Source organism: Oreochromis niloticus, linkage group LG3 (assembly GCF_001858045.2).
Source record: "Oreochromis niloticus isolate F11D_XX linkage group LG3, O_niloticus_UMD_NMBU, whole genome shotgun sequence".
Classification (NCBI taxonomy): domain Eukaryota; kingdom Metazoa; phylum Chordata; class Actinopteri; order Cichliformes; family Cichlidae; genus Oreochromis; species Oreochromis niloticus.
The window spans coordinates 54,296,529-54,308,473 of NC_031967.2; the positions used below are offsets into that span (position 1 = coordinate 54,296,529).

At 45.5% G+C, this 11,945-nt stretch overlaps 1 protein-coding gene across 2 annotated transcripts; it reads left to right on the plus strand.

Annotated features, from left to right (window-relative positions):
* Positions 1–6,043: 6,043 nt before the first annotated feature.
* LOC109199152 (uncharacterized) lies at positions 6,044–11,407 on the plus strand. Of its 2 annotated transcripts, none has more exons than XM_019354482.2 (2): positions 6,044–6,703; positions 9,609–11,407. In XM_019354482.2, the coding sequence occupies exon 2, from the start codon at positions 9,873–9,875 to the stop codon at positions 10,683–10,685; it is 813 nt and encodes a 270-aa protein (XP_019210027.1). In that variant the 5' UTR covers positions 6,044–6,703; positions 9,609–9,872; the 3' UTR covers positions 10,686–11,407. The 2 variants fall into 2 exon arrangements, with proteins under 2 accessions (XP_019210027.1, XP_019210026.1); XM_019354481.2 differs by lacking the exon at positions 6,044–6,703 and adding an exon at positions 6,728–6,773.
* Positions 11,408–11,945: the final 538 nt, after the last annotated feature.

Genomic DNA, 11,945 nt, shown 5'->3' on the forward strand with positions numbered 1-11,945 from the left:
AAAATTTAAAAAAAAAAAACGGGCTTGCCCAGTGTGGGGCGGGTTGTGTGGGACCCTGTGCCGTTGCCGTAGCAACAAAAGCCAGTGCTCGCTTGGGAGTGCTGGGTAAAAAGTAAGAAGTAACAAATTTGTGACTGTGTCCTGACATTCCGAGAGGAGGAGAGCGTAGCAAATAATAAGCGTGCTGGTTTAATAAGTCACAAACATAACATCTCATCCAAATTTAGTTGAAAGAAGTGTTTTAAAAAGAAAAGAAAAATCAATAAATTAAATAATAAATATAAAATAATTTATTTCGGTGTGTGATTGTGATACATGGGAGTCAGTCAGAGCAAAGAAGGTGGGGCAGGTTATAGCCCTAAGGACCGGGTGATAAAACGACACCCGAGTCAAAGCGGAGGATTTTAAAATGTATGCGTAAGTGGCATAGTAGAACATCAGGGGCACATCAGTGGCCCCAAATGGTACCTTTAATATGGCATGTTGTGAAGAGGTGGAGCTAAGCATACATAAGAAAGTGGCCACTGACCTCCAAAAAAATCGTAAGCAAGAAAATAAAAGATTAAAGGAGCGAGAGGTTTGGGGTGGTTTAGACAAGAGGGGCTAAATTGAGGCAGAAGCTTGTGGAAAACAAAAGTGTGTCATCAAAAGGGAAAAATGAGATTTCTGAGTCATCACAGGTGTCTCCGTCGGCCCCTTTGTGGCCAGAGAGGCCTCCACCACACGCACACACAAATCAACATTCACAAGGGGCAGTATCCTCTGAGACACATGTCCTCTGAGCAAGCTGTAATTAGTGATGGCACACAAGATGTGGACTGTGAATTAACAGGAAGACTCACTGTCACCCTAAAGGATAAGCGCAATGGTGTTGGAGGAGAGAATTGGAGACATGATGGAGAGAAAGCGAGTGCTCCACTGGCACCTGTTATTCTGATGAAGTTGAACCTTGGTATAGGACAGAGCTGAGTCGCAATGAGGCCACATCTCTACCTGGGAATAAAACTGCAGCAGAGTCAGCAGCACCTCAGACTCAGAAATGCTGCCCCCTAACCAAAAGAGATAAGCTACACGAAATGCAGCAACAAAGCGAACAGGTTTCACATCGGAAAGAGTTAAACACTACAGTTCTGCTAGAAGAGACACTTGTACGGCTGGATCAGCTGATAAATAGACATTCAAGGGATTAAGGATCAGGAGAAAACAAAGCATGTGAAGCTTCACACCTTTGAGGCCCCTGTACCAGGACAGACAGGGCCCACAATCAGGAGAATAGAACTGGTGGGAACAATAACAGATAATCCTCCAGAGGAAGGAGGCAGCCGCATCTGCTTGTTTCTCACCTCTATGATACTGTTTCAAGTCAGCCTTTGTTAACAGATATCACAGGCCTACAAGACGCCATTTCCAGGGGTCAGCCGGTGGAAAGGAGAGAGAACGAAGGCCATGTGAGGGAGGATGACAGAGGAATGCGGCTGCGGAGTGGAAAGATGGTGCACAGAGCAAGCAGTCTGCCACATGATTTCCAAAGTCACAAGGATTCGGAAGCAGCATGGCTGGAGCAGGGAGTGATGAGGGTATGGAGCCCCTATGTGCCCTATCATGAAGAAAGGAGGGTCTCAACATATGTGCCGTGGTCATTCATGGACATGGTGGGACTGGCTGAGAGACTGCCTGACCTTTCACAAGGGGCGGGCAATGGATAACAGCACTCGAGGAAAGTACAGCTGGAGTGACCCTGGCCTTGGGAGATATTAAAGCCCTCCTAATGAAGGTAGTCGGCAAGCACGCAACAGTAAACATCTTTGAAAATGCTAAACTGGGTCGAGTTTGCCAAAGCAATCTGCTGGATGATGTAAATATGGGGATGCATCGTACTGTGTTGTGGGAGGCGCTGAGGAAACAATATCCTGATGATGGAGACCCCTCTAGTTTAGAGGGGAGGTTTTGAAGGATGAGGAGTGTCCCTCTAAGTGGCTGCATGCTTTTCAGCGCAAATGGAAGGATGAGACGGGAAGCGCCTGGAATGCCAATAAATCTACAGAGGCCTTATTCAAAAGTATGGTGAAAAGGGATTGCCTGCTCCAGTGCAGCAAAAATTAGAGCAAGTGGTGGGCCTGAGTAAGATGGACTGGCCACTGTTTGTGGAGCATATAGTACATCATGTGAATTATCACAGAAAAGAGAAACAACGAGAGGAAGAGACCAATAAACACCTGACTAATAATTAACACAGCTACAGTTGGGAGAGCTGACAAAAAACAAAAAGGAGAAAACTAAAACACAGGCCCCGCTGATAACCACACTAACTGAGACACAAGCCCCAGTGATAGCAGCTACTCCATCTCAGAACTATGCCACGCCTCCCCACAGGCTCAGACAGTTTTCCAGCCTGCTGCCTCATCAGCACATACACACATCAGTAACTCTCCTGCTCAAACTGGGCCTGCCCTGCCTGCTATACATGTGTACGTGAATCAGGGTGAAACTCATACCCACAGGGTCGTGGACGAGGCAGGGAGGCGATGAGAGGAGGATTGATAAGGAGAGGACGAGGGAGAGGAGGACAATTACCAACATTTAGGCTCACCCAGCCTAACCCGCAGCAGAGCAATGTGCCTAAAGGAGACATCATATGTTGGAGCTGTAACCAACCTGGACATTTGCAACGGGATTGCCCTGTTAATCCTTGGACAGGGCCCTCAGCAAACTGGTTATAGGGGTGTCCGGAGGAGCCTGAGGGGAGATGGAGCTACCTGTGGTGTCATTAAATTCATCAAATGAGCCCATCATACCTGTAGAAATACAGGGACACGAATATTCATTTATGGTGGACACAGGCGACCTATTCATGTATTGGAACTGAAGGTGCTGGGCTCCCCCTCTCTACAGCATCAGTTAAGACAGTAGGCTTCTCTGGAAAAACACAAGTTATACCCTCACCCAGCCAGTTCCAATGATGGTATCAGGAAAATCAATTGTTGCACCGTTGTTGTATTCAGCCGACACCCCAATCAATCTTATGGGAAGAGATATTTTGTGCCCTCTAAAAGCAAAAATAATGTGCACCCCTGATGGACTGTATGTGGATTTTCCACAGGAAGAAATACATAGAATGATGCCAACTCAAACTGAAAAAGAGGTTGAACGTCTGATGCAGCCTCTAGTCTATTGGCTGCAGCTAACACCTGAAGAATCCATGCTGAAGCAGGAATGGACAAAGTGGAAATCTGGGTGCAGACACAGATGGGTGAAGTGGAGGAAGTCCGGCTGCCGTTACATTGCACATTGCTCTTCGACGGAAATCACCGCTTTAAGGATTATGAAGCCTGCTGGGATGAACTGCTTAATAAAAGCCATTTCTCATAACTAGTGAAGACATTTACATTGGCCCACAAGGAGCGGCAGCAGCAGTAACCCTCCCTGATGAATTAAAAGACTGGTTTCAAGTGCAAAACTCTGTGCCGCATATCACTCTTTTGATTGCTCAGGGACATGAATCTCATGAGTTGGGGCCTATGATAAAGCAGGCTCTGCAGGTACCAGAATGGGAGCCTACAGAGAATAAATTAATTCATCTATCCAAAGATAGACAGTTTGTCAGAATCTCCATGAAAAATAGTGATGAGAGTGTTGCAACTAAAGTAATGCTAAATGAAAGGCCTGTTACTTTAATGCCTTTGTCAGCAGAACATGAACACCTGCTGAAGCAGGTTCCTGCCCAGCTGTGGTCAATAAACAAAACTGATGTGGGAAAGTAAAGTCAGCTCAACCAGTAAAAGTAAAACTGAAGCCTGAAATTAAGTTGCCATACATTAAGCAATATCCACTCAAGCCACATGCCATTGAAGGTATCAAACCTATAATTGAGGGGTTGGAAAAGGCTGGTGATTAATTAAGCAACCAGCCCATGTAACACACCTATCTGTCCAATCAGAAGCCAAATTCTAAAGATTACAGATTGGTGCATGATCTCAGAGCTATTAACGCTATAGTAGAATCTGAAACACCAGTTGTCCCGACCCCCACACATTGCTTTCCAACATCCCACCTGACACACGGTGGTATACAGTAATTGATTTGTGTTCAGCTTTTTTCAGCATTCCATTGCACTCTGACTCTCAGTATCTTTTTGCTTCACATACCAGAATCAGCAGTATGTATACACACGTCTTCCACAAGGGTTCACTCAGAGCCCTAGTATTTTTAATCGGGTTTTAGCACAAGATTTGCAACACTTAAGTGTCCAGGTGTCATTTGCAGTACGCTGATGATCTGTTGATCTGTAGTCCAACTAAGGAGCAGTGTGAGAGAGATTCTATTGCTGTCTTATCTGTACTGCGGAGGGAGGACACAAAGTGAGTAAAGATAAAATTCAGTTTTGCCAACAATCAGTGGAATATTTAGGAAGACAGCTGAGAGGAGAGAAAAAACTAATTGCTCCATCTCAAAATAGAAGCTGTGGTCAAAGCCCCTAAACCGCAACGGTGGGCAAATGCTTTCGTTTCTGGGCATGGCGGATACAGTCGGCCTTGGATTTGTGACTATGCATTTAAAACGGCTCCCCTGCGAGCCCTGATAAGGGCTGCAGGACAAATAACTGTAAATCTGAGCTGCAGTGGACGGAAGAAGCATCTGCGGCCTTTGAGGCACTGAAGGGGGACATGCAGTCTGCCCCAGCACTGGGTAATCCAGATTATTCAAAACCTTTTCACCTGTATGTAGCCAACAGAGGGAGCTATGCTAATGCTGTATTGATGCAAGATACACCTATAGGGAGCAACCTTTAGCCTATTACAGCACAAAGCTGGATAACATGAGGCTGGCCTTCCACCCTGTTATCAAGGTTGCAGCAGCAGCATTTGCTTTTCAAAAAGCAGCCTCTTTAACTATGGGTCATCCTGTCATCTTATACACATCACATCAGCTGCATGCGTTGCTCTCTAGCCCGAGATTGTTATCACTCAGGCTAGGCGGACTGGATATGAGGTAATTCTGTCCGCTCCAGAGTTAACTATTCAAAGGTGTAATACTGTCAATCCAGCCTCTAGAATGATGCTACCTGATGAGGGATTCCCCATGATTGTCTGCAACAAACTGATAAATTTATGCGAGCACGAGAAGATTTGTTTAATGAACCTATTACAGCGGATTTAACATTGTTTGTTGATGGTCCTGTTTCAGAGATGAAAAGGGATGCCATGCGGGATACGGCATCGTTCAGCTTAATCCTGCCAATTCAGGTTTCACCACATTGCAGACGCAGAAGGTTGATCAGCCGTGTTCTGCTCAGTTAGCAGAATTGAAGGCTTTGACTGCAGCCTGTAAGCTGGCAGCAGGTAAAAGACTGAATGTCTACACTGATTCAGCATATGCATATGGGGTGTGTCATGTTAGTGCTAACATCTGGAAACAAAGAGGTTTTCAAAGAGCTGATGGCACACCAGTGATACATGGAGAAGCTGTAGCACAATTAATAGAAGCTTTGCAGCTTCCCAGTGCAGTGGCAGTAATTAAATGCCCTGCCCATCAGAAGACAGACACCTTGATTGCTAAAGGGAATAATTTAGCAGATGAAGCAGCTAAGCAGGCAGCTACAGGAGACAAAATGGCACCATTGTTGTTACAGGAGTCACAGGAAGCACCCTTGGTGACACTGCAATCACTTATTGAGGCTCAGAGCGAGGTAGATCCTCAAGAAAAAAGGTTATGGGAAAGGAGAGGTGCAATAAGAAGTACCAGCCCTCCACATGAAGGGCTGTGGAGAAGCGAGCAGGGTCAGTTTGTCATGCCATCCTCCATATTGCCTATAGCTATACGGAAAGCGCATGGAGTGGATCATTGCCACAGGAGGGAAGTTATTAAGAGGTTGCAGGAGTGTGGTGGTCTCCCTTTTGATAGCAGAAGTAAACAGAATTTTGAACGAGTGTGAAATATGTGCAAAAAATAATGTGAGAAAAAGCTTTTCAGCACCTCTGGCACATATCCCACCCCGGATGGGCCGTTTCGACATCTAGTGATTGATTTTATGACATGGGATGGAGAATAGGCGAGAAGGGATGAGATATGTTCTTGTTGTAGTGTGCAGGTTCAGTAGGTGGGTGGAAGCAACACCCACCCGTGCACCAGACCATAAGTCTGTTGCCAAGTTCTTGAGTAGAGAGGTTTTTCCTAGATTTGGGTTACCAGACACCATTTCTTCTGATAACGGGCCACACTTTGTTTCTCAAGTCATACAAGTGATGTTGAAAATGTTGGGCATAAGACAGAAGTTTGGGTGTGTGTATCATCCTCAGTCACAGGGAAGTGTGGAACGGCAGAATGGCATTATTAAGGCGAAAATCACCAAAATTATAGCAGATGTAGTAAAAGGCAGTGGAGAAAAGCTAAGTTGGTTGCAAGCTTTGCCTTTGGCTCTCATGTGTATGCGATCTCAAACTAACAGAACTATGTGTTTAAGTCCTCATGAATTGCTCACAGGAAGGCCGATGCCCCTTCCGTACTATCGAGGGCCCTATGAAGGCCCTTCATTAGAGCAATTAGAAAATGAAATGGGAAGTTATTTGCGACAACTAACTAGAATACATAAAGTTATCTTTCAACAGGTGAAAGGAGCCACAGCGGACCGAGACGCAGAGATTCCTGACCATCTGCTGACCATACGGCCAGGCGACCAGGTGTACTTGAAAGTGATTAAGAGAAGGTGGGACCAACCTAGAAGGGAAGGCCGTATACAGTTATCCTAGCAACTCCAACAGCTGTTAAAGTTGCAGGTAAGGGGGCATGGTTTCATTTGTCCTCCTGCACCAAGGCACCTCAGCCTGAGCCAGGAGCGTCACAAGAAAACAGAGGGACAGAGGAGGGGCAGGCCAAGCCGCCCCACGGGTGACGTTGCAGCCGCACGAAGGGGACGGTGCCACCTCCCCACAGGGAATCAGGAGATCTCAGAGACTGGCAGCGAGGCACAGCTGTAGTGATTCAAACCACAGGGGGACCCCTCCCGACCACCAGGAGCACCTGTGTAGTGAAGAGGGGGGGGCTCTATCAGCTGAGAGTTAACTGGTCCAGACAGAAGCCTAGTTAAAATAGATCCTCAAAAGAGTGGTTTAGCAAGTAGGGATATTTTAATACTGAAAAGGGGTTTAATCGGTGGGCGGAGAAAGAGGGCGAGCAGTAAGTGTAGCAGAGGGAAAATGAAGCAGGTAGAGAGGGATCTGATGCAGGGCAGGGAGTGTCAGGCTGGTGTGGACCAGGTCCAAGGGGGGGGGAATGTTATAAACTTGAAAATTATGTTGATAGCTTTCACAGCTTGGTTGGGTGTAATATGTTTATACAGCGAAGGGAAGATAATGGGACTTGTAGGAGTTAAAAGCAACCAAAAACAGGAGTGGTTACATGACTGCTTATCAGCTGTAGCCGTTATAGCAGCAGAAAAAGGTAAATTGCCCATGAGGCAGAAAGTTACACTGACATACGTAAAATCTGATGAATATGGTTTGATCATGGTCTCCGACTTCAGGGGACTGCAGGTAAAAGCTTATGCAAGGAGCATGCGGTGTGACGGGGAGGGGATGGTGACATCACAAGTCATATGTGCTCCTGGGCATTGTGTAAATGTTCATAATGGGAAGGTACTTACCATAAGGAGAGCATCTCCGTGGGTGATAGTGGTTGATAGGCAAAAGCGAGGAGTGACTCAACAGCTCACCCCGCTGACTAGCTTAAAATCGACAACCCTAGAATCTAATGTTTTTTATCAGTGGTTGAAATTTTCAGCTAAGCTAGTGGAAAAACAGGATTGTATAGTTTGCCATAAACGCAAAATACCTCAAGTATTGCCAATCCCATTTGAAGGAGTGGAGAAATGCTTAGTTTCCCCAGGACGGCATTGTTTTGCTCACTGCGTGTTATGGAAGGCCCATACACTGGAACCATACTGTAGAAGGAAGCAATCCCCTAAAGGTTTTAAGCGTAAAGGCAAGTGTGTGGAGGAAAAGTTAGGAGGATGCCCTCTGCGGTTGAGCGACACTAAACAATATCAGATACCGCCGGTAGTTCATGTAGCAGTAAACACGGTGTTCCCGTTCTGCTTAGCGTCAGGATTAGAACATGAGAGCATCCTGTGGAATGACACTGTAGAAATGGCCAACCAATTAATTCAATGTGAATACCATAATTATCTTTTTCCCCGTAGTAAACAAACGTGGAGCATGAAAGTATGTAACACCACTAGTCGAGCTAAAATGCAATGTGCTAGAGTTGTTAGTGGAGCAGGAGGATCAGGACCAGATGTATATATTGTAGGGCATAATAAGTCCTATGCCCAGTGGTTGCATGTCTATAGTTTAACAAATGGCACCTATCCATTAGCAGATGTGTTTTGGATGTGTGAAGAAGACAGACGAATTAGATCTGTTCTAGTGCCAAATTGGAAAGGCATTTGTGCCCCAGTCATGTTAACGGGTCAAATCTATGTGATTCATTTTGCAGACAAAGAAGAAAATGGAGTTCTAAAAAGGATTAAAAAAGACGCCAAAGCAGCTTCACAATTCCCTTGGGAAGAACAAGCAGACATTTACATTACAGCCGACCGCATGGTTAAAGGAGTTCCAGCTGAACATCAGGCTACAGGGGAGGCGTGGATTGTGTCCGGCCAAGTAGCAGGGTCTATACCTATTGCTGGCACGATTGTAAATGCTCAATACATAGCCAAAAATTCAAGGTGGATAAATTATTTATGGTATAACCAACAAAGATTTTTGAATTGGACTATTGCAGCCCTCCAGGGAGTCAGTGAGCAATTACATGCCACATCATTAATGACACTGCAAAACAGGCTTTTGATTGAAACTATGCTAGCCGAGGAGCAGGGTGTTTGTGATAGATTTGGGGATGATTGCTGTACAGCCATTCCCATGCACACAGGGGAGGCGGGAAACATTACAAAGGTCTTGGAAAACCTAAAAAGGATAAGAAATGACCATGTTAAGCACTCTAATTGGAATTCCTCGTCTTACTCTGTATGGAAGTGGTTTCAGAGTTTATCACTTCTTCAGTTACTTAAGTCGATAGGCATAGCCATAGGCATAATCCTATTAATACTTATGTTGCTAACCTGTTGTGTGTTTCCTTTGATTAAGATACTGATCGCCAAGACCTTGAAGGCAGTGACGCAGTTTCCTGTCCGGATAGACCAAAGTGTGGATTTCACAGTAGCAGTGGAATCGTCTCCTCAGAAGCCTCAGCAAGGACTAGATTATGCTGATATGTCTCATTATGAATCATTTGATGACTTGTTAGCTTATATTGCTATGGGGAGTGGATGCGTAGATGAAAATGGCCCAGTTGAGGAACCGCCTTATGGGGTTCCCTCTAACATCCCTGCACAGGGGGTGGGTTGTGATGTCTTCACCCCTTCCAGAGTGACACCGTAGTAAAGTTAAAGAAATTAAGTAAAAAGTAAAAAAAAAACATTAAAAAAAGAGTAAAAAATAAAAGTATGTAATCAATGAATACTGATTAGTTAAAAAAAAAAAAAAGAGTATAGTAACTGGGACGAGAACATTTATGTGTGGGACGTGTCTAATTTTGTGCTTTATGTTACATAGATAAACAGTAATGGCAGAATCAGGAGTGAAGATAGAGTATTCAGACAGCCCTACTAGGCCTGGGACCAGTCAGCCACTGGAGAGACCCTTGTGGCGCCCATCCGCAGCCAACCAGCCAGAGGCCCCGCCCGACGTCAAAGTGGGGAAGTTTTGGCTTCAGCGGTTGGCATCCATTAATCCTGCATCCGCCCAGGGGGGCAGCCAGAGCCACAGAGGGCACCTCTCTGGACCCTAGTTCCAGAGCCACGCGCGCCTACATCACCGATGACACCGCCACAGTCTCCTGTCTATTCTGGATCCTCAACACCACCTACTCTCAGGGCCCTAACGCCAATTCCAGAGTCTCAGAGGTCACCCAGACCGGGGCCAAGCCACTCACAAAGCCCATACAGACCTCCGATCGTCGACCTTCTGTCACTAAGCCCCGTGTCCACTGCCAGCATGACCTATGAGCATTCCGGACGTGATGAAGGGTCTACACGTTCTAACACCCCTGTCAAGGGAAGTGCAGCTGAGTCTACAGTGACAGCGTGGGGAGATGTTGCTGATTCCACTGTGCAAGAACACCTTATGCAACTCCCCAAGCCTGAATTCCAAAGAGAAATTCGAAAGCTGCCTCCAAGCTGGGCCCAGGAGATCAAAAGGAAAAGAAATAATTACAATGCCCGCTGTCAGTATGCCCAACGCAAGCAGATGTATGCAACCGCCCTGCAGACCACAGAGCACTATGCCCATCATCTCATTCGCCAAAACGATGCGTGGGAGCGGGCTTGGGAGAGGAGCACCCACGAGTTGGGTGAGGTGAGAGTTGAGAATGCCCGCTACACTGAGAGGAATGCTGATCTGATGCGAGAGGTGGCTGAACTACAACAGCAAGTGAAAGGTCAGGAAGATCATTCCAACTTCATCACTCGCAAGCTGTCTGAAACCCTTCACACCATTGGAGCCCAGAGTAAAGAGATCCAGAGACTCACTGCTGAAAATGTCAGGCTTCAGGTGGTCAATGACCAACTCATGGCTACTAAGGGAGTTGGTGGAGAAAGTGCTCCTGCACGCCACTCAGTGGGTGGGGAGTAAGGCCATGAAAGGACTGAAAGTCTGGCTTGAATGATGCCATATACTGTGATTATGCATAATATGTAACCTGAAATATATGTTCGTTTCATGTGTCTTACTTATACATCCTATGCCTTAATTAGCAGTTAACATATATCTATTAGTTGATCTTTTATTTTGAATTCTATCATAATTGATGACAATCACAGTGTGTTATGCAAGGTGCTCTGCAAGTGTGGATGAGCAATACTATGGCCATGGCAGGTTGGATTTTGTGTGTTTCATGTCGCCTTTGCTTAGCACCTGCTGTTGATTATCTTGTCTACTCATTAAACTCTGTAAGGAGCTTGCTTTTAAGTATGTTAGCAAAAAAACAGCACACGCCGTAGTTAGATACTCACCATTTTTGTTTTTCATATTATGGGGTTTTTAGGTGGTACCTCCAGGTACCACAGGGGGGAATGTAGTGGATTTTTGTATGACATGTATACCTATAAATCTAACATGATGGATTTTTGTACTTATATATCGATCTGAATAACTTTCATGTGGAGTTTTAGGCATGCAGTGGTACACACACACACACACACACAAGTCATGCAGCACACTCATGAGGCATATCTTCACTGTCCTGTACACACACACACTATAAACCTACACTGGAGTGTTTTATTTTTATGTTATGCATTTAACTCATATATTTGATGTAGTTAGGCCAAGTATTATTCACATTAATATCATAATTATCTTTTATAAACTATGCTATTTGCTGTACTAATGTGTGACCTTTGACCATGTTGTGACCTATTGTCAGAGGGTAAAGCAAAGGGTTAACCTAGGGGTGTCACTTTGGACCGGGCGTTCAGCCAGCGCCAGGTGTGAACTCTGGCCGGCATTTGACCCTGCACTTGCTCCTGGGTGCGTGGGAAAGTTACTCAGCAGCAGGAGGTGGGACCACTGGTACCTTTAAAAGGGGGCCGGGGACAGCCCTCTGGGCTTTTTTCTGCTGTCGGTCCGTGGGGTCGGTCCCTACCTGCATGCGCTTACTGCGAACACCCTAGGGGAGCTTTGCTTTTCCTTCTGTTTTGCTGAGCTACACTGTTCAATAAAACAGCTGGCATAGAACTTTGCTCCTCTCCTGTAATTTTTGTGTTTTTGACTTTAATTGAAATTGGGAAGCTGAGATCCACCTATTGCTAATTCGAAGAATTACTCTCAATTGTGGCAACCACAGTAGTCAACATTTGGAATTGCCAAAATTGGCCAGAACTGAAGTTTACT